General features: G+C 38.8%; 1 protein-coding gene across 1 annotated transcript in view; it reads right to left on the bottom strand.

Moving 5' to 3' along the window:
* The window catches only part of DPY19L3 (dpy-19 like C-mannosyltransferase 3), a 162,530-nt gene extending 143,526 nt beyond the window's left edge, over positions 1 to 19,004 (bottom strand). Inside the window, exons 1-2 of the mRNA XM_007954335.1 lie at positions 18,902 to 19,004; positions 13,035 to 13,168 (exon numbers count right to left, since the gene is read on the bottom strand). Of these exons, the coding sequence (XP_007952526.1) occupies positions 13,035 to 13,168; positions 18,902 to 19,004 (237 nt within the window). The remainder of the gene's footprint in view (positions 1 to 13,034; positions 13,169 to 18,901) is intronic.
* Positions 19,005 to 19,589: the final 585 nt, after the last annotated feature.

Here is a 19,589-nt window from a genome sequence, read left to right as displayed (position 1 = left end):
TGGCGTATTCTGAATATTTCACATAAATGGAATCATACAATATGTGATCCCTTGTGACTGGCTGCTTTCCTATAACATAATGTTCTCAATGTTAATCCATGGTGTAGCATGTATTAGTAATTATTTTTTTATTGCCAAACATTTTATTGTATGTATTACCATATTTTACTTATCCATTTATCAGTTGATGGGCATTTGCGTTGTCTCTATATTTTGACTATTATGAATAATGTTGCTAAGAATATTTGTATATAAATTTATGTGTGAACATGCTTTCATTTCTTTTGGGTATGTATCTAGGGGTAAACTGCTAGATCATATGGTAACTACTGCTACACTGTTTATCAAAGCAGCTGTGTGTGTATGTAGGGAGGGTGTTCCAATTTTTCCACATTCTGGCCAGAACTTGTTATTTGTCTTTTTTATTATATTTATCCTAGTGGGTGTTAAGTGGTATCTCACGATGGTTTGGGTTTGCTTTGTGGTCCAGAGTTTTTGTTTTAATAGGCAAAGAGAGCCCATTTACATTTAGCTACATAGAAAATGTTTGGACATTTTGTATCATGCTTTTTGGAAAAATCTTTCACTATATGATCTGTGTCTGCTTTTGATTTCTGTGTATAAATGTGTTTTCTTTTTTAGATGTATGTTTTAATTTAGGAGGTTTACATTTTGTTCTAGGGGTTACTTTTATAACTTCATAAACCCAAAACCAAAACTCACTGCTGTGAGTTGATTCTGACTCAAAGCAATCCTATACGACAGAGCAGAACTGCCCCAAAGGGTTTCCAAGGTTGGAAATCTTTATGGAAGTAGACTGCCTCATCTTTCTCCTGCAGAGCAGTTGGTGGGTTGAAACCACTGACCTTTTGGTTGGTAGCTAAATGTGTTAATCACACCACCCGAGCTTCTATTTAGAATTTCATAGGATAATTCAATTCTTTATATCTATAGTATAGTATTTATTGACTTCCTATGATGAATAATGCTAATTTTATGAAATTCATATGTCTTCCCTAGTCAGTTTTATTTCATATTAATTTACTTAGAGTTTTCTTTTACATATACTAGTTTGACTTGGTTTCAAATAAAACTTTTTGCTCTCTAGCTATGAAAGGTAAGCTATCTTTTACCTTCTCCTTTTCTACTAACTTGTGTTATTATTACATTGTTAAAGTTTATATCATTTACACTTTGTTCTTTAACTGTTTATTTAGTCTTATTCTGACAGTTACATAAATTTCAACATGTCAGTCTTTCTGCCATTGTTTTTCCATTCATCTCTTTGCTGGATGAAATTTTTTCTTTACCAATTTTTTTCAGGTGTTCCTAAAAATATACTTTCTAGGATCAAAAAGGAACTCTGGTAGCATAGTGCCTAAGGCACCTGACTGCTAACCAGAAGGCTGGTGGTTCAAACCCACCAGCCACTCCTCGGAAGGAAGGTTGGGCATTCCTACTTCCATAGTGATACTGCCTTGGAAACCCAAGGAGGAGTCGCTATGAGTCGGGGCCGACTCGATGCAAAATAACAACAACAACAACAACAGGATCAAAAATGTTGGCATGGTACTTTCATACATGATAGAATATCTGGGTTAGAGTATGTAAATCATTTTCTTTTTCTTAGAGTATTTTGTAGGCACCATTCACAGTCTTGGGGCAGTAAATGTTACTATGGAAAAGTCAGAAGCCAGATTACCTCTTTTCCTTTTATAGGTAAATTGATCTTTTGCCTAGATGTCCAAGTTTTCCTTATTTTTAAGTCTCGCAACTTTATACAGTTATTATCAACTCTGACTGAGTTTTCTAGGTCAGTGTTTCCTGAAACCACTGTGGTCTTTCAATTTGTAGATTCAAGTCTTATTTCTGGTTATCTTTCTTGAATTAAATCTTTTAAGTTTTTTTAAAATTTCTGTTTCATTCTTCTGCTTCCCCGTCTTTTGAGGCACAATGTATTTGCTTGCTCTTTTTTGTTTTCCTCAGCTATCACTTTCTAATACTTTATTAATTTCATTTCATTTTGTTTACTTTTATTAAACCTGTCCAGTATTTCCTTTTCTCTGCTTTCTGAAAACTCTGAACTGTGTGTTGCTTCCAACATGGTCATGATTCAGGTTTTTGTTATAGTTTTCAATTCTATTTTTTGTCTTAAGTGCTGCCAGTTCATGTTTCATTTTCTTCTATTATCCTCCTGTATCTTCTTAAATCATTGCTTTGAATTCATCTTTCACAGCAAGTGCTTTATTATGTTTGTTTCATAAATCATGGTGACATGTTTGGTCACAAGTTTCATGTCCCTGCTGCAAAATTTTTCTGCTGATGATTGTTCTTCATCTGCCATTTGTTCTTGTTTTTCTCTTCCTTTTTTTCTGGTAGTATCATTGCACAGATCCTGTGGTAGTTGCTTTCTGATTATCACTCATTTTTCCATGTGGCACGTTCTTATTAAACCAGCTATTTGCAGGAAGTGCACGTAGAAGACAGGCGAGGGCCCTAACTCAGGCCAGCAAATTTTCCTTATGATATAGGGTTATTTTTAAGAGTGAGTTCTTTAGTCTTTTCCTCATTTTAGTCAGCAGAGATTGGCAGCTTCAAAGCTGTTCAGGATGCAAGTTTTCTTTTTATCCCTGCCCTCTCCAATTCCACTCCCTATAATTATGGTTTATCTCTGTGATTACTTCTTTCAGGCTGCCTAACTTGCTTCTCCTTCATACCGCAGTGTGTACCGAAAAGCTTCTGCTATTAGTTTGCACACCCATTCCCATGGCTTTAACAGGGGACTGCTGGTTTGACCTCTCAGGATATGCTAGAACTTTGGAGAACTAAGCTTTGCCAGTTTCATCTGAAATCTGCAGCTTTCAGAGTCCTTGCTCAGCATCTTTCTACACTCTCTTGAATTTCACTGCATTTGACAATGCTTCCTCTTATATTAGGGGGCTCTGGTGGCATAGTGGTTAAAACATTCAGCTGCTAACCAAAAGACTGGCAGTTTGAACCCACCAGACACTCTATGGGAGAAAGACGAAGGAGCCTGCCTCTGTAAGAATTTATAGCCTTGGAAGTCCTATGAGGTAGTTCTACTCTGTTGTATACAACTACTATGAGTTGGAATGCACTTGATGGCATCAGTTGTCCTCTTACACTGTGGGTCCAGATTACAGATCTCAGTTACATCAAACACGATTTTGACTATTATCTATTTTTCATTTTCCAAATTGCCCTGAGGTAATTTCCAGGAAAAAAACTACTATCTTTACACTACCACTTTAAAATGAGAAATTAAGTAAGCAATTTTAGGAGTTTAACCACAAAATTAGAGGCACTCTAAGTAATCAATAATTGGGGAGTAGGGAAACAGTGAAATAATTAAGAATATAAAAACTCCGAAAATATTAAATTATAATAATAAGTATTTACATAATAGGTGTGAAAGTTTTATGAAAATATGTTAATTACATATGGAAAAAGCAAATAATATGACATCAGATAAAGCATATTATAAAAAAAAAGCTACCTATATTGAGGTCACAGTAAAATATATATGCATACAGGATGAAGAATGGAATGGGAAGTTTTCTGTTAAGGGTATTAAATACAGAGCAATGTTTTCATTTTTAAATTTTCATTACTGTCACCATATAATTTGTGGGAAAAAAAATACAATCCATGTTCAAAAATCAAAAAGAATTAAGATGGAGGCACTTGGGTGGCACAAATGGTTTACACTGGCAACAAAAAGCTTGGCAGTTTGAACCCACCTAGTGGCACTGCAGAAGAAACGGAACTGGGGATCCACTTCCATTAAGATTACAGCCAAGAAAACCGTATGCAGCAGTCGTACTCTATAGCATTGAGTCTCTTAAGTCACAACCAACCAGAATAACAAAATCAACAGAAAAGAATGAAAATTATACCGACTTTTCCTATAGCATCTGTGAGGCACAAATTATTAAGAATGCAATGATTTGGCTCCCCACTTGCCAATGCTATCTATATCCTACCCCTGAATTCAACCTCCCAAAGTTACATCCTTCTGTTCTAGTTCCAACTCCAATCTTTTATACCAACTAGTCACCTCCCCTTTTCCCGGCCTACACAACTTCCCTTATTCTCAAAGGTTAATTCTACTACAAAAAAAAAAAAACCAACCAAATCCACTGCTGTCGAATCGGATCCAACTCATAGCGACCCCTCCTTGGGTTTCTGAGGCGGTATCACTACGGAAGTAGACTGCCCAACCTTCCTTCCGAGGAATGGGTGGTGGGTTTGAACCACCAGCCTTTTGGTTAGCAGTCAAATAGTCAAATGCCTTAGGTACTAAGCCACCACAGCTCCTGATTGTACTACAAAGAGACCATTATTTACTTACTGCATAAGGGCAGCACAGCAAGTAAAAGCATGGGCTTTACCCTGTTTGTTTTGTTTATAATCAAAAACCAAACCCACCCATCAAGTTGATTCTGACTCACAGTGACCCTACAGAACAGAGTATAACTGCCCAACAGCGTTTCCAAGGCTGTAAATCTTTATAGATGCAGATTGCCTCATCTTTCTCCTGTGTAGCAGCTGGTGGTTTTGAACTGCTGACCTTTTGGTTAGCAGCCAAATAGTTTAACCACTACACCACTAAAGCTCTTTTTGTTTACAATCACAGTTAGCAAAACTGCAGGTTGGATTTTAAAGACAATTTAGAGGTAAAGTGTTTAGGCTCTGGTGATAGACTAAATATATATAAAACACACCCATAACAGTGCCAAGTACACAGCAAGCATTCAATAGAAGATACTTTTCTACATCTCCAATACTTCCCATTTCCTAGCAAGAAAAATGTAACACAATGGTTAAGACAGCAGAAAAAGAACTTTTTAATTAAAAAAATATGCTGAGAAAGGATAGTACATTCAGATTTTCTATGACTATTTAAAGCCTTTAACTTTCATGTTGCTATTTCAGGGCTCCCACTTTTCAAATACTCACTGCTGTCAAGTAGATTGTGACTCATAGTGACCCCTTCTTGGGTTTCCAAGGCAGTATCATTACGGAAGTAGATTGCTCAGTCTTCCTTCCAAGGAGAGGCTGGTGGGTTTGAACCACCAGCCTTCTGGTTAGCTCAAATGCCTTAGGCACTATGCCACCACAGCTCCTTAGAATGAACATTTAAAAAAACTACTCTGTCATTTGCAGAAAAATGCAATAGGATCCATGCCTCACACCACACATGTGGTAGTTAAGGCCATGTGTCAACTGTCAACTTAACTGGGCTTGGTTTTGAGTGGCTGGACAGCTGGATGTAGTTTTTCCCCCATGATGAGACTAGTAATCAACTCCATGGTAGAATCTACTGAGCAGCTGCCTTAGGGATGTGGTCTGCTTCCATTACATAAGCAGAAGTTTTGAGAAAGGTCTTTGCAGTTTTTTGGCATGCTTGGACTCTGCACGTAGCCAAGTCTTCATTCAGCAGTCTGTCATGTTTCCTGACAACCTTGGGACTGTCTCTGGACTTGAACTAGTGTCCTGTCATGTTTGGTAATATTAGGACTATGCTATTTTATTTGTCAACCTTGGGCTTGTTAGCTTCAGCAGCCAGAAGCTGCCCGAGTGAAGAGATGTCTCCAGCTTCAGTGGGCTGAGAGCAAGAGGTAGAGCTGAAGCCCAAGGTCGTGGGGCTTTCACCCAGTCCCTAGAGCTGGCACCTTGCACTTGGACTTCTAGCTCCTAAGTGCAAAAGAACAAATCTCTGTCTGTTAAAGCCATCCCATTTGAGGTATTTTCTGGTAGAGTGGCACTTGTGAACCAAAACAATACACAAAAACTAACTCAAGATGGGTCAAAGACTTAAATGCAAAACATAAAATTATAAAGCTCATCAAAGAAAAAATAGAAGCAAAGGTAAGGGCCCTATTATATGACATAAACAGACTATGAAACATAACTAAGAATACACAAAAAGCAAAAGATAAACTAGATGATTGGACCTTCTAAAAAATTAAACTACTATGCACATCAAAAGACTTCTCCAACAAAGTAAAAAGAGAACCTACATATTGGGTAAAAATATTCAGCAACAACACATCTGACGAGAGACTTATCTCTAAAACTATAGAAAATTCCAACACCTCAACATCAAAAAGACAAACAATCCAGTTAAGAAATGGGCAGAAGACATGAACAGACATTTTACCAAAGAAGACAATGAGGTGGCCAACAAACACATGAAGAAATGTTTGTGATTATTAGCCATACAAATCAAAGTAACAATGTGATATCATCTCACCCCAGCAATAACAGCAAAGTACACCAAGACAGAAAACAACAAATGCTGGTGAGGGTGAGGAGAGAATGCAATTCTCATACACTGCTGGTGGGACTGTAAAATGGTACAACCATCATGGAAAACAGAATGGGGCTTCCTTAAAAAGTTGGAAATAGAAATACCATTTGGTCCAGCAATCCCACTACAAGGTATGTATCCTAAAAAAATGAGAGCTGGGGCATGATCAGATATATGCATACCCATGTTCATCACAGAACTATTCACAATAGCAAAGAGATGGAAACAACTTAAATTTGTCTATCAACGGATGAATGGATAACCAAACTATGGTACCTACCCCACAATGGAATACTATGCAGCACTAAAGAATAATGAAGAATTTGTGAAACATCTCAAACGTGGATGAACTTGGGGGACATTATGTTGAGTGAAATAAGTCCATCACAGAAAGACAATATTTATGACTCCGCTACTATACAAAGTCAAAGAAACGTTTTAAAAAAATTAAAACTAAAACATCATTCTGAATGAATAAACCCAATGTATAGCTTGTCTATTTTAATAATAAGCAAGACTTTTACTCTCTGGATAATCACAATTAATTCAAGGAATTCAAAAGAAAATGTAGTTTTCAAAAACTAGCCTAGCAATTTTGATAAGAATGTTACAACCCACAAATAAAAAAGGTAAACAGATTTAGCCTTCTCAAATATTACCATAAGGCTTCCAATGTAAAATGGTATAAATTAGAGGAGTATACTTAGAAAGGCACAAAAACTCTGGAAATGATGTTTTCTTACGGCTAAGTAAGGTCTTTGATCAGTGATTTTCAATTGCTTATTCACAGAAAGTATGTTTTTAAATTAATTAATTAAAATGCAAATTAACAGAAATGAAATAAAATAAAAAATTGCATCCCTTAGTTGCATATTTCAAGTGCTCAATAGCCACATTTGGCTAGTGGCTGCTGTACAGGACAGTGCAGCACTGGTCTAGATAGCCTAAGCCAAAAAACAAGCCAAACACCTTCAGAGGTAATATCAGACTTGAGAAATGGTTACATCAGCTTTCCTCTTTTGTGAAAAAGGGGGAAAAAGGCTATATACTATGAGTAATTGCTTGAATAAAGAGAAAAACATTCAGTAAGACTGAGCTTAATATAAGTTTCAGGGGGCAGGGGTGGTGGGTGGGAAGAAATTTGTTAGAGTATATGTATCTTTCATAGCTTTGCCCAGATGGTAACTGAGGCACAGGCAGAGACTGGCCTAGGCTCTTTCTCTTCTCAGTCTACATGCTCCTGAAACAATCTCACCCACACATGTATAAGCTGGTAAGTTGAAAACGTTCTTTTCCAACACAGATGGAACTCCTGCCTTCAGATCCATAAACCTAGCTTCCTTTACTCTGTATCTCTATTTGGACTGTTTTGAAAGTGACTCACTCAATCAATACATCCAAACCTGAACTTCTCCTTTCCTGCCTTGCTGCCCCATCTGCTCTTCTCATTGTGTTCATTATCACAGCAAATGGCATATCCACTCATCTAGCTACTCGTGGGAGAAAGCACTGATGGCTCTTCCCTCTCAATCACCTTCCACACAAACCATGAATCAATATATCCTTTCAAGTCCACCTCCTAAAAAGCTTCTAACTCTGTCCACTTTTCTCTAAACTCCTGTTCAGCCTACTAAGCACTGTATGATCTGGCCTTTTCATTTTTTGTACCAGCTCACAAAACTCTGGCCACATGTGCTTTCTCTGTTACTCAACCTGCCAAGTTTATCCGTAATCTTTTCACTTGCTATTCCCTTTCCTTAAAATATTCCCACAGATCTTGGCCTGGCTGGTACCTTCTTAGAATTTAGGTTTAATTTATATGTCTTATCTTCAGAGTAGCCTTCTGGTAACTATTTCATTACCTCATTTGATATTCACCATAGTATTCCTCATTTCCAGTTAGTTTTTGCTCATCACAATTAAGTTCACATCACCTTCAATACTATATTCCCAGGGCTTACTGCCTGATACACAGTAGGTATTCATTAAATGATGACTGAATAAATAAACAGATTTCTATTGCAACTATCCATATTTAGGCCACTAAGTTCAGGAGCTCTCATAGCTTAGTGCCTAAGGCACTTGACTGCTAACCAGAAGGCTGGCAGTTCAAACCCACCAGCCACTCCTCGGAAGGAAGATGGGGCAATCTACTTCCGTAGTGATACTGCCTCAAAAAACCCAAGAAGGGGTTGCCATGAGTTGGGTCTGACTCGATGGCACATAACAACAACAAACAACAAGTTGTATTATCCCATCAGTTTCCTTTGACTCTAATTCTGCCCTCCTTAAATCCATTTTGCACACTATAGCTTGAATCATCTTTGTAAAACTCCAATACAATGACCTCACTGCATTATTAAAAATGGAGCTATTACGTTTCGAGAAAGTTCTATCAGTGATATACAGGGCTTCAAACTGGTTCTTCCTGATTCAGTCATTGTTAATGCAGCAAAAACTGAAACAGACTCAAATTTGTACAACATGGGTGTACTGGAACAATAACCGGAACGGGAAAAAATACCAGTTGACGCCTTACTAGAAACTTAATCCCCCTCTTAGAAAATAAGGGCAGTGTGCACGTTGCATAGCAACCTAATCTCTTGATTTGCAGAGTCAGAAACAATAGTATCCTGCTCAAAGGCAACCATGCGTTGAATGTATGTCACTCTCCAGGCCTGGCAATAATCCAGTCTCCTGCATCAGTCTTCTGAAAGAGCTCATTATGCCTCATACTTTTTTCTGCTCTGGTTATCACTGCAATGTACCCACATTTTACAAATTTGGGTCTGTTCCGATTTCACTGAGTCAGCCGTGACTGAAGCAGTTTGAAGCCCTGGTAATTTAGAGGACGGAGTCCTTCACAATCTGGCCTGTCTACCATTCCTACTATATGCCCTCTCCCTGTCTAGTCTCCAGCCATGTTGAACTACTGTCAACATCTTGAACACTGTAGGCTGTCTTGACTCTTGAATCTACTGTACATTTCCTTTCTCCTACCATTTGCCAGTTCTTCTTCAGGCCGCCATTATCATCACTACCTCTAGAAAACCTTCCCTGATCTTCCAAGATTAGGTCAGGCTGCCTTTCCCATGTGCCCCCCACAGTAGTCTCTATCTTATGCATACAGTATGTGGCTTCTTGCTGATTTTGGATGTCCTGCCTACTTGCCTGTGCCCTTCTCAGGAGTGCGGGTTCCTTTTGGGCAAGACTTTATCTTGTTTGGGGTATTGCTATCACTGAACACAGTGCAGCTGGTACAGTGTAAGCATTTAATATATATTTACTCAATTTATTACATTGGAAAATTCAGAAGTCTTTGTAATTCCTTCCATACTTCCCATAGTTCAATTCATAGAACGGTTTCTCAACATATACCAAAACCCAAAGACACCGATCCCACTGCTATCGAGTCAATTCTGACTCACAGCAACTGTACAGGACAGATCAGAACTGCTCCATAGGGTTTTCAAGGAGTTCTGGTAGCATAGTGCCTAAGGCATTTGACTGCTAATCAGAAGGCTGGCAGTTCAAACTCACCAGCCACTCCTTGGAAGGAAGGTTGGCCAATCTACTTCCGTAGTGATAAAGAGGGGTCGCTATGAGTCAGATGTGACTTGACAGCAATGAGTATGGTTTATAGGGTTTTCAAGGCTGTAAATCTCTACAGAAGCAGACTGCTTCATCTTTCTCCTGCAGAGCGGCTGGTAGGTTAGAACTGTTGACCTTCTGGTTAGCATCCAAATGCTTTAACCACTGTGTCACCAGAGCTCCTTCAATATATATCCTAAGTAAAAATAATGTATAATGATTTTCTGAACATGGTGAGCTTTACACTGTTCTGATAGAAATTGATTTTGAGAGAAAAATAAGGATGCTCAGGTTTTTTGATGATAGGTATGTTTATTTAAGGATACTCACAAGGCCCCTAATAACTTTTAAATTAAAAAGCTACACTTACAGTTCATAATTAATTTAGGCGATCACTGTCAGAATAAATACTAGCTATATATTACTAACATTTAATTTCAACTATCTGCCTAGAGGGACACTTACTTTATTCAAAATACTTATGTGTCTTAATAAAGAGACATTAGATTGCTTATTTTAGGGAACCTATTTTAAGTACTCCATTTTAAAGAAATACAAAAATCAAAAAACAAACAAACAAAAAACACCCACTGCCATTGAGGGGATTCCAACTCATAGCAACCCAATGGGTTTCCAAGGAGGTAAATCTTTACAGAAGTAGATTGCCTCATCTTCCTCCCATGAAGCAACTAGTGGGTATGAATCACCAACATTGTGGTTAGGAGTCAAATGCCTTAGGCACTGTGCCACCAGAGCTTCTTAAAGAAATATAGGTGAATAAATTTTTCTTGACAATAAAAATCTACCATCACTGAAATAGAAAAATTACTATTCTTTGGTACCATGATAACTTGTATAAAGATATATACATGGACATAGTCAAAACTTTAAAGTAACACTAAAAAAACAAACCACCAAACCAGTTGCCATGAAGTTGATTCTGGCTCATGGCGATCCTATGTATGTTAGACTACAACTGTGCTCTATACAGTTTTCAATGGCTCGTTCTTTGGCAGTAGATGGTCAGACCTTTCTTTCAAGGCAGCTCTAGGTAGACTTGAACCTTGAACTTTTGGTTACAGCGAGCATGTTAACCATCTATACCACCTAGGAATACCATAAAGTAATACCACTGATTTTTAAAATAAACATAACAAAAGTTAGTAAATTGAATTTGTAATTCAAAGTTGTCTCCTTTGGAGACTCATTCCAATAATGGAACCAAAGTGCAAAATATCTTGGAAAGCTCTCCTTGGGACTGCCTTTGGATACTGCAGCAATTCTTTTGGATATTCTCATAGATGATACATTTTCAGTCTTTGAAGGTGAATTTTACCTTTGTAAGCAACAAAGTCATTAGAAGCCTTGGTTAGTAAATAAGGGCAAAGATGACATTTTAGATCAAAAACAAGATATAACACTGGCAACATACATGCTTCCTTGTTTAAGTGATACAGTAGTTCTGAAAACAGTGCCAGCAGGGATTCCAGAAATGTCAGGGACAGACAGACTAATAGACGGAGGGAGAAAAAAAGAAAATAAGGATACTGGTGTAAGAAGTCACAAGACTGTTTGAGATTCTGTTCAAAATAATGGCTACTTTCCCAAGAAAAACACATGCATATGTGTGGGTGAGCACCACACACCCCTGTAACCACAGAAAGTCATAAACACTGTGATGTCCTTCTATGGAGCCAGCACAAGAATTCAGGGTTTAGAACAGTGGGGGGACCAGGTTTGCTGGCCCAATAGAGCCAGGAGGAACCACTGAGACTACGGCCCCTGGCTGCCCTTTAGGTCTGGAATTGAACCCACACCTGTGGTTTCCAGCCAAACAAAAGAAAGGCATACGAGTTGAACATTTACCTGAGGTAGATACACTCCTTGGAGAGAACAATCATGGGAGAAAGAAGGGCTGCTTATGCACAGGGAGACAGCTCAGGGGGCAGGAGCGCATGGAGGGATGGACACAGGGAAGAGGTAACTATGAGGAGGAAGTGGGAGGGGAGCTGTTGCATTGTGGTAAACTGTGGTCAATGTCATGAGACAAAGTATATGTGAACCGCTGTATGGAAAGTGTATTTGCTCTGTAAACTTTCATCCAAATCACAAATAAAAAAAAAAAATTCATGGTTTAGAACAGTGGCTTTTGATTTTTTTTCTTTTATACTGCAACCCATAGTAAAAAAAATACATTGTACATTGTGACTCAGTCTACACAAACCTGTTGTTGTTGTGTGCTATTGATTCTGACTCAGAGACCCTATGGGGTTTCCTAGGAGCCTTGGTGGGGCAGTGGTTAAGCGCTCAGCTGCTAACTGAAAGGTTGGTGGTTTGAACCTACCACCCACTTTGTGGGAGAAAGATGTGGCAGTCTGCTCCAGTAAAGATTTACAACCTTGGAAACTCTGTGAGGCAGCTCTACTCTGTCCTATAGGGTCACTATGAGTTGGAATCAATGGCAGTGGGTTTTGGTTTTAATCTTTATGGGAGCAGAACGTCAGGTCTCTTCTCCTACAGAGCTGCTGGTGGGTTTGAACCACAGACGCCTTGGTTAGTAGATAAGAGCTAACCACTGCACTACCATGACTCATTTCACAAAACATTTTCAACTCTACTTTAAGTGTCATATTTTCTCTTCTATTTGATTTCATTAAAAACATTAACTTGTGACCTACTATAGAAGCTCTGGGGGTGTAGTGGGTAAGGCATTTGGGTGCTAACCAGATGGTTAATAGTTCAAACCCACCAGCTGCTCAATAGGAGGAAGATGAGGCAATTTACCTCCATAAAAATTTATAGCTTTGGAAACCCAATGGGGATCGCTGTCAGTTGGAATTCACTCAATGGCAGTGGGCTTGGTTTGGTGACCTACCGTACCAATTTCACAATCTACAGTTTGAAAGATACTGGTTTAGAGTAATTGATATATTAGAGTATGTTAATAAAAAAGAAAAGACTCACTGGATTATAAAAATTCTGATATGCTACTTTAAAATAGTAAGACTGGATTCTTTATGGGAAAATTGCATTGTCTTCATTCATCTGTGTGGATAACAACTGGAGGTACTGATAAGTAAATCATATAATGGTCATAGAAAGCCCATACCTTAATGTTAGAAAACCACAAATCATTTTCATGTAAAGTGGCAAGGTAGATAGATGTAAGCAGTCCAATACAAAGGGCAATAGTTCCACCAGTTGTAAACGACAGAATCTTCCATAGTCTTCTAGTGGTACAACCTTTTAAAAAATGGAACAGATAAAGAACAAGTTAGTAAAGGATTTATTTAGGATTCAATAATTCTACTTCAGACTAGGAAGTATGCAATGTTCCATTTATCTGTCATTGGTGTAGGTTTCTCTGTCCCCAGCAGTTCTGGTAGCATAGTGCTTAAGGCATTTGACTGCTGACCAGAAGGCTGGCAGTTCAAACCCACCAGCCACTCCTTGGAAAGCAAACTGGGCAATCTACTTCCATAGAGAGAGTACCTCGGAAACCCAAGGAGGGGTCGCTATGAGTCAGAATCAACCTTGATGGCAATGAGTTTTTTTTTTGTTTGTTTGTTTCTCTGTCCCCAAGACAGGGTCTCCTTTTGATTCCACAGATCACATTTTTCTTAATTTTATTAGTTTTCACTCCACTGTATCTAATTGTCCACTTGTTCATTGTGCCAACCAGAAAGTACACCTTTTGAAAAGTATTGTATATCACTCATCTTAAATACTTAGGGTCTACATGTAGCATCAAAATTAGGAGTTTAACTATGAAGTATGTTAGCAGGAAGAAGAAATAAAATATGTAGGATGTAAATTGCCTTTTAGATTATCTATTTACAATTTGCAGTTTACTCATAAAAGCTACTGAAAAACTTATTACTTAATTAAAAAAAAAAAAAAGTAGCTCTGGTGGCATAGTGCCTAAGGCATTTGACTGCTAACCAGAAGGCTGGTGGTTCAAACCCAACCAACAGCCCCTCTTCGGAAGGAAGGTTGGGCAATCCCACTTCTGTAGTGATACTGCCTCAGAAACTCAAGGAGGGGATGCTATGAGTCGGGACCAACTCAACAGCATATAACAACAACAACAATTAAAAAAAAATCTATCACAACTCAAGGGAGATACAAACTAGGAAAAATATGTATAATACACATAGAAAACCAAAAATCAAACTCATTACTGTCAAATTGGATCAGACTCATAGTGATCCCTCTGTGGGTTTCCGAGGTGGTAACTGCAGAAGTAGACTGCCCAGTCTTCCTTCTGAGGAGTGGCTGGTGGTTTTGAACTGCCAGCCTTCTGGTTAGCAGTCACATGCCTGAGGCACTGTGTCAACAGAGCTCCCATAGTACACATAAGAAAACTTAAATATCCTTGACATACGAGGAATATTTTCAGGACAATAAAAAAAAAGATGAATATTCCAGCAGGAAAATAATTAAGGACATCAACAGGCAATGCATCACAGAAAAAAAGGCCAGTAAACAGGATACACAAAAGAAAAATGTTCCTATTCATTAGTGTTAAGGAAAAGCAAAGTAAAAACAATGAGGCATAATTTTTAAAATAGCAGTCAATTTGAAGGAGCCCTGGTGGCACAGTGATTAAAGTGTTCAGCTGCGAACCAAACGGTCGGCAGTTTGAACCCACCAGCCACTCCGTGGGAAAAAGATGTGGCAGTCTGCTTCCATAGATATGTACAGCCTTACAAATCCTATAGGACAGTTTTACTCTGAGTCACTATGGACTGGACAGTAGTGGGTTTGGCTTAGTTGGACAATTTGATAGCTTAACATGCTAATACTTTGTTTTGATAATGGGTAAAAAAAGAAAAAAAAAACAGCTTTCAAATGATGCTGGAATAATAAAATGGTACCTCTCTGGAAGGCAACGTGGTAGTAGTGAGTAAAAGCCACCCAAATGAACACACTACATTACCAGCAATCCCAAATCCAGATATATATCCCCAAGAAAATAATTAAAGTTTTAAGCAAACATTTGGCCACTGCATATTTATCACAGAGCTCTGGTAGCGTAACGCCTAAGGCACTTGACTGCTAACCAGAAGGCTAGCGGTTCAAACCCACTAGCCACTCCTCAGAAGGTTGGGCAATCTACCACCTTAGTGATATCGCCTGGGAAACCCAAGGAGGGGTCGCTATTGTCAGATCTGACTCCACGGCAGTGGTTTTTGTTTTAGAAAAAGGTTAGAAAACTACCTAAATATTGAGTAACAAGGAGTTAGTTAAATCAGTTATGCTATAGCCACACAATACTATGTAGTCACCACCAAACATCATCTGTCAGTTTGTTGTATTTGGTGGCTTATGTGTTGTTGTGATGCTAGAAGCTATGCCACTGGTATTTCAAATACCAGCAGGGTCACCTTGCTGGATGGGTTTCAGTGGAGCTTTGACACTAAGTCAGTGTAAGAAGAAAGGCCTGGTGATCTACTTTTGAAAAGAAGCCACTGAAAACATATGGATCAGAACACAACGCTGTGCAACTCACTTGCTCTGATCATGTCATCAGGAGGAATCAATCGCTACAAGAGGGCACCATGCTTGGTGAAGCAGAGGGGCAGCAAACTTAAGAGAGACAATGTATTCTTTGCCAACACTGTTACTCAAAGGTATCAATTCTTTGGTCTTCCTTAATCACTGTCCAGATTTCACATGCACAAGGCAACTGAAAATACCATGGCTTGGGTTAGTCTCACCTTACTCTTCAAAGTGACATCTTGCTCCTTAACACTATAAAGAGGCTTTCTGTAGATTTGCCCAGTGCAATATGATGTCTGATTTCCTGAGGTGGGATATAACACCCTTAGTCTCATCACAGCCCTGATCTAATGTAAGGGGAGTTTTTCTAGGGTGTGGCCTGCAATACCTTTTATCTTACAAGAGACCAAAGGAGAGAGAAGGAGGAGGGGTTTTACTGCCAGCAGTAAAGAGCTAGAAGCACAGTTTATCCTGGTACCCAGGGCACCTGCACTGGGATCCTCCTAGGATCAAGAGACACAGCAAGAAAGCCTTCCCCTAGAGCCGGCGCTCTGAATTCAGACTTTTAGCCTCCTAAACTAAGAAAGGGAGCTCTGGTAGCATAGTGGCTAAGACACTTGCCTGCTAACCAGAGGGCTGGCGGTTCAAACCCACCAGCCACTCCTCAGAAGGAAGGTTGGGCAATCTACTTCCATAGTGATAACACCTCGGAAACCCAAGAAGGGGTCGCTATGAGTCGGTCCAACTCCACGGCACATAACAACAACAACAAACTATGGAACTAGCTCTGGTAGCATAGTGCCTAAGGCACTTGACTGCTAACCAGAAGGCTGGCGGTTCAAACCCATCAGCTACTCCTCGGAAGGAAGGTTGGGCAATCTATTTCCGTAGTGATACTGCCTTGGAAAACCCAGGCGGGGTCGCTGCAAGTCGGATCTGAATTGACGGCAGTGCGTCTGGTTTTCTGGTTGGTTAAACTATGAAAGAATAAATCACCCTTCCCGTTCTCTCCTACGCCTCTGTGCTGGTAGCTGAGAAGGACCAGGTAACTCTGTTGGTTAAAGCCATCCACTTGTGGTATTTCTGTTACAGTAGCACCAGATAAGACAGATGAATCTTTTGCAGTTCCTTTTCCTTCCATTTTTGTTTTCCTCAGTTTTATAGAATGCCATTAACAAAACTCAGATACCTTGAGATAAAGCAGTATTTAAGTTCTTCAAAATCAGGCTACCAACAAATTTGCTACTGAATACCTCCCATGTGGCCAGTTCTGTGGGAGATGCAGAATGCAGAAGGCCTAATCCTCTTAATCCTCTCACATCTTATCACATCATGGGGAGTCATGACAGATCTGCCCCATTACATCATTCCATGACTGCGAAACCACTGAGAATCCTGGCCCAGCCAAGCTGACACAAATTTTTCAGGATGTAATTTAATTAATGATACCATCCATCATGAGACAACCACCAGTGACACTGATTATTTTTCTATCCAAATGCTGCTTGTGCTCTGCACAAGTATTCATATGTAATTTTACAAAATTGGGGTCCTACACAATTTTGTAATTAGCTATTTTTTTCTTATTGTACTAGAAAATAATTAGTCAGTAGATACATTTTTAAATTTTTTATTGTGATACAAATGTATACAGCATAACATTTGCCATTTCAACATTTTTTGCATGAATAATTCAGTGACATTATGTTTATCATATTGTTTTTAGTTTTTTTGATGTGAATAAATATTGTTTTGAACAACCCTCAAAGTTATGCTTTACTTTAAAAGAAAACAAACTTGAACTTGCACTGTATAAGCTCTTCTGTGGTACTCTATATTGCCTAAATACATTACTCATTACTGCTAACAGCTGAGGTGGATGGCATTACCTCCCACTGCCCCATACTGATCACTTTTATTAAACTGTTTCCCCAAGTTACTTTACTAACTCTGGCTGATAAGAACTAACATGGCTGCAATTGATATAAATTCTGTCAGATATCCAAAATGGGTGATGGATATAAAAATTTTCAGACTTATTTTAGTGTAGTGCCTAAGGCGCTTGACTGCTAACCAGAAGGCTGGTGGTTTAAACCCACCAGCCACTCCTCAGAAGGAAGGCTGGGCAATTACTTCTGTAGTGATACTGCCTCAGAAACCCAAGGAGGGGTCGCTATGAGTAAGGTCCGACTCAATGGCACATAACAACAACAACAACAATTTTTTAAAATCCTCACAGGGAGCGCTGATAGTGTATGTGTAAGGCGTTTGGTTGCTAACCAGAGGGTGGCAGTTCAAACCCACCAGCGTTCTGTGGGCAGATGAGACAATCTACTTTGGTAAAGATTTGCAGCCTTGGTGGGAGAACAATGTGGAACAAAACTCAAAAATCATAGAAAAAAAAGGGGACCTGATAGATCCTGGTAGAACCCTGAGACTATGGCCCCTGGCTGCCCTTCAGGTCTGGAATTGAACCCACTCCTGTGGCTTCCAGACAATCAAGACAGGCATACGAGCTGAACATTTACATTAGGTAGATGCACTCCTTGGAGAGATCAATCATGGAGAATAGAAGGGCAGTGTACGCACAGGAGACAGCTCAGGGGTCAGGAGTGCATGTGAGGGAAGGACACAGGGAAGAGGTAACTATGGGGAGGATGTGAGTGGTGAGCTGTTGCATTGTGGGAAATTGCAGTCAATGTCATGAGACAAAGTATATGTGAAGTGCTGCCTGGAAAATGAACTGATCACTTTTATTAAACTTTTACTTTTTGCCTTTTGCTCTGTAAACTTTCACCCAAATCACAATAAAAATTAAAAAAAAAAAAAAAAAAAGATTTGCAAGTCTTGGAAACCCAGTGAGGTTTGCTATGAGTCAGAATTGACTCGACGACAGTGGAATTAATTTTCGGTTTTGGTTTATGCTTAGTTAAGAAAGCAATTCAGGAGGTAAGAAGTTAATTATTAACAGTATTTTCATTATTATGTAAACAATTTACCAAATTCTGACTACTTTTCTTGCCAAAATAAAGGAGAAAATTTCAGGAATTTGAAAGTAATGAAAAATTGATTCATCTTTGAACACCTGAACAAAAAATTCACTCGAGGTAAGGCTACCTAATATGAACAGTGTATATATGCAAGAAAAATGAGAATAGATGAAAATCTGAATAGCCAGGAAAAGCATTAACCTAGAGTAAAAGGTCAGATTGGCATAACCATAAACTATTTACCAGACAACTGAGTAACAAGGGGTTCTAATCAAAGCTCTCTTATCTTTCATCTAATCGTAACTGTAAAAACCAAAATAATCAAATTGCAATCAAATCAACTGCAAACCCAAAACATTAAGGCACTCGATCAAAGATTCCTCAACTATTAGGATTCACTGAATTTTTATTCTATTGGTGAGAGATATTTTAATGCACAGAAATAAAAACAATCCCAAATGTTGCTTTAGTTTAAGTCACATACCAGATGACAATTTATTTTCCAACTTCACATTTTCTTCTGATGCTGGGTAATTCTCAGAAATTTCTGTGGTTTTTATTCCTTTTCTTTGCCGGATGGACATCATGTCAAAGACTTAAATGCATTGTTCTTCCAACTACTCCTACAAGCAACACAGAAATAATTGGTCCATGATATGGCAGCATCCTCACTCCCCAACATTCCACCTCCGCGCTCATCTGTGCTGGACTTTATTTGTGCCATTTTCTTTTGCTAAGCATGTCTTCCCGTTTTCTCATCCAAATCTTAGCCAGTCTTTAAAGTTAAGTTCAAGACATAACACAAATATTTAACACAAACGTTATGAAGCAAGTGCCTGCTATGGCACTACCAGTAGTTAGTAATACAGGTAGCAACAGGGACAAGCACCCCCTCCCCTTATCCTAGTAAGCAAATTCCCTAGATGCTCTATTTCCTGCACTTCATGTTCCTCTCTGAACAACAGCAGTTACTATGCATTTTTATGCAATTTGTTGCATAATTTTATAGTTTTAGGGAACTGTCACAGTTCTAAAGACAACAGTAGGTTTTCTTCATTCTGCGTCTCCCACAGAACTGACCACATGGGAGATACTCAATAGAAAATTTGTTGGTAGCCTAATTTTGAAGAACTTAAATACTGCTTTGTCTCAAGTATCTCAGTTTTACTGGC

This window comes from Orycteropus afer, unplaced genomic scaffold (assembly GCF_000298275.1).
Source record: "Orycteropus afer afer isolate SDZICR_OR568_19922 unplaced genomic scaffold, OryAfe1.0 scaffold00459, whole genome shotgun sequence".
Classification (NCBI taxonomy): Eukaryota; Metazoa; Chordata; class Mammalia; order Tubulidentata; family Orycteropodidae; genus Orycteropus; species Orycteropus afer.
This window is presented reverse-complemented; position numbering and strand designations above follow the sequence as displayed.